The 3,002-nt window shown below is 46.7% G+C and overlaps 1 protein-coding gene across 1 annotated transcript in view; it reads right to left on the bottom strand.

The window, feature by feature from the left end:
- Positions 1 to 85: 85 nt before the first annotated feature.
- TOP1 (topoisomerase (DNA) I) overlaps positions 86 to 3,002 on the bottom strand; it is a 66,263-nt gene continuing 63,346 nt past the window's right edge. Inside the window, exons 18-20 of the mRNA XM_008633615.2 lie at positions 2,512 to 2,606; positions 1,632 to 1,781; positions 86 to 1,494 (exon numbers count right to left, since the gene is read on the bottom strand). Coding sequence (XP_008631837.2) covers positions 1,392 to 1,494; positions 1,632 to 1,781; positions 2,512 to 2,606 — 348 coding nt within the window. The 3' untranslated portion in view covers positions 86 to 1,391. The remainder of the gene's footprint in view (positions 1,495 to 1,631; positions 1,782 to 2,511; positions 2,607 to 3,002) is intronic.

The following is a 3,002-nucleotide window of genomic DNA, read 5'->3' as shown; positions in this document are numbered from 1 at the left end:
TGCACCCCACCATCTCCCTCAGCCCAGCGACCAGAGGGGCCTCACGTCCAGGGCTGGAGGTGAAAGAACACAGAGACACCAACACTCAGCTAAGTTGTAGGAATTTATTTTAAATAACCTACAGTTGATTAAAAGGGAATTCATGATAAAAATAGAAGATACTTGTTGAGGAAAGGCTGCAGGAAATGGTCTTGCACACACACTACGCTAACAATGCCTCTAAGACTAATGATTATAGCAAAAAAAGGTTTCACATTAAAATTCTGCTTTTTAATTTTTAAAATTTTTTTACACAATTACAAAAGAAAAAAATAAAAGCCCTAAAATCTTGATTATTTTCCTTTTTGGACCAATGCTCATTTCCCTCGAAATTTATTGACCTGTGAAACTTCTTTTTACACAATAAAATCTTTCAAGTAAAAGAGGGGAGTGGGGCTTAGAAAAAAAGGGGGGGAAAAAAGGTAAAACAGTCTGACAAACCTAAAAAGTAGATAATTCTTGGAAGTGTACAGAGCATGTTCAGAACAAAGGGTGATGGGAATGTCATTTGTTTCCAATTTCACTTGTCCTCAAATTCCACACACATCTTCCCATCACACGGCCCCCTCCCCCCACCCGCTCCCCAAACCTACACGATCTTTAAGATCATAAAGAAAGAAAACTGTTTAAATATTTTAAAATAATTAAAAAGAAAGAAAAATTCACATTTAAAATAGGAACACTCAAGTCAGGAGGCCGATTTCCCATCATGATTTGCTCTGAACAAATGTGGTGGATATTTGTAAATTCATGTTCCAATGCCACAACTGTTTCAAGTGACAAATTGAAAAAGATTTGGGTATTTCCATGACTATAGTGATAGCTGTAACAGGTGCGTTGGGTTCCTTAAATTTTGTTTATTTGTTAAATTCTGAAATGGGGCGGGAGGGGGAGGGGAAGGGCAGGGGTTAAGGAGTCCATTTTCTATTAAAATATAGAAGTTATTGCAAAACCCTAACTGTAAAAACGCACCAATATAATTGGATTTTGTATACAGTAGCTAAAGATTCCCACGCTCTCAGTGTGATGGTGAATTTGCCTGGCGGAAGGTTGACAAATCCCCATCCACTTGCCCTGCCTCAAGAGAAAAACCACACAAACCAGACAGCTAGAATTTGGATCTCTGAAACATTTTTAAATAAGTTGTCCATAGGACAACTGGCTCAGCTCCTTTAGGATATTTCCAGGTTATGCTTTCTGCAAGTTATTGGCTGTTGTTTTATCTGATGCTCACTTGCCCCTTTCCTCCCCCTTCCCCAGCATCCAAGGACAAGTAAGGCTCACAGTTTATCAATCTCCCTAAAAACCAGGCTACTCCCTTTTCCCATAAAATTCAGCTCAATAAAAACAGGTTAAAACTCATAGTCTTCCTCTGCCATGTCGATAGCCCAGGCAAATTTCTCTCGTTGGGTTTTGTTATAAATCTTCTCTATAGGAATTCCCCACTTCTTACACCTGCAGGAGAGGAGATGCTGTTAGAGTTTGGGATAAAAGGAAGGCCAGAGACCCTGCCCTTGTTGCTATGTGTGGGGACAAGACAGAGGTGAAGGGGTGGGGTGGATCACCCCAGCACATCCCAGGCAGGTGCTTACCAAGCAACAGAGATCCTGGGATCCAGATAGTTGAGTTTGGAGGTGCCCAAAGCGATCTGCTTGTTCTCCTCCCTATCTGTAGCCTGAACCTCCAGCTTCATCAGTTGCTCCTCGATCCTCTGCACTGCTTTCTTCTTGCTCTCCACTGTCCTGGGGTGGCAAAGAACACAGCACTGAATTCCTAATGCCCTGCCAGCACTGTGGGAACCCAAAGGGACTCTGCCCAAGGTAAGCAATGCCACCAGCCACACAGGGCAGCTGTGTCAGCACAGATGGTGACACAACACACTCAGCACATGCAATTAAGAACTGACATTTTCCAAGAGGCAGAGCAGGAATCTTAAGCAGCAGTTTTGTTTTAAAGGGTTGGAAGCAACAGCCTGAACTGTTCTGATGCTACACCCACTCCCACACCAGCCCATCTATCCCTCAGTAAGTCATGCTGTGATCCTGCTTTCAGAGCTCCTGTAACTCAGCTCCCCCGTGGCTGCTCTGCAGAGCCCACACGGAGCCCAGCACATCGTCTGTGCCGTGGGCTTCCGACGGGGAGCGCGGAACTCAGGGAGGTGCCTGTGCAGTAATTAATTGTGTGAGCCCTGGCTCCCCACAAAGAGCAATGCTGCACACTGGATCCACCCCTCTGCTGGTCCTGGGCAGCAGCGGGGTGGGTGAGCACTGGTGGGCGCTCAGCTCCCAGGGCTGGGCACGAGTGACCACGTCAGGAACCGCACGGTCACACCACTCCGTGGGTGACCATTTCTTCAGGCACAGAATGAAAAGGACAAAAGAAAGCCTTCCCAAATCACAGGCCAGGAAAGTGGAATACAGGGTTAAGGACCCCTTCTGGGACCATTGCACAGCCCAGTAACACCAGCCTTACTTTTTAGACTTCTCATCCCTCCGGACCTTGGCATCAGCTTTGGCGCTTTTCAGTTCCCTCCTGGCATCAGCTAATTGCTCCTTCTTGGCATCAATCTAGGAGAGGCAAAACCAGATGGCAGCACTGTGAACAAGCTGCTGACAGCTGTGTCAGTCACCCCTGGGCAGCATGACCCAGGAAGCCAGTTTGTGACCATGTTCAGAATCTACCAGCAGTCAGATCCACTCCTGCAGAGCAATCAGGCCACTGGCCACTGCACAGCCAAGTGTGGTGAGATATCCCCCTCAAAAAATAGGGCCTCACTAATTTCCAAAGACAAGCTGGTGCTGGGAGCTTTCTCACACAGCTACAACCAAGCAGGCCAAGGAATTGGCTTGGTCTGGCCTGGCCAACAATCCCTCCTGGCAGCTTGTCTGCCTCCACTGCATCCCACTACTACCAGCTCTCTGATGGCTACATGGAAGGATGATCCCTGATCCCTCAGCAGGACT

This window comes from Corvus brachyrhynchos, unplaced genomic scaffold (genome assembly GCF_000691975.1).
Source record: "Corvus brachyrhynchos isolate BGI_N302 unplaced genomic scaffold, ASM69197v1 scaffold10, whole genome shotgun sequence".
In the NCBI taxonomy this organism is placed as follows: domain Eukaryota; kingdom Metazoa; phylum Chordata; class Aves; order Passeriformes; family Corvidae; genus Corvus; species Corvus brachyrhynchos.
This window is presented reverse-complemented; position numbering and strand designations above follow the sequence as displayed.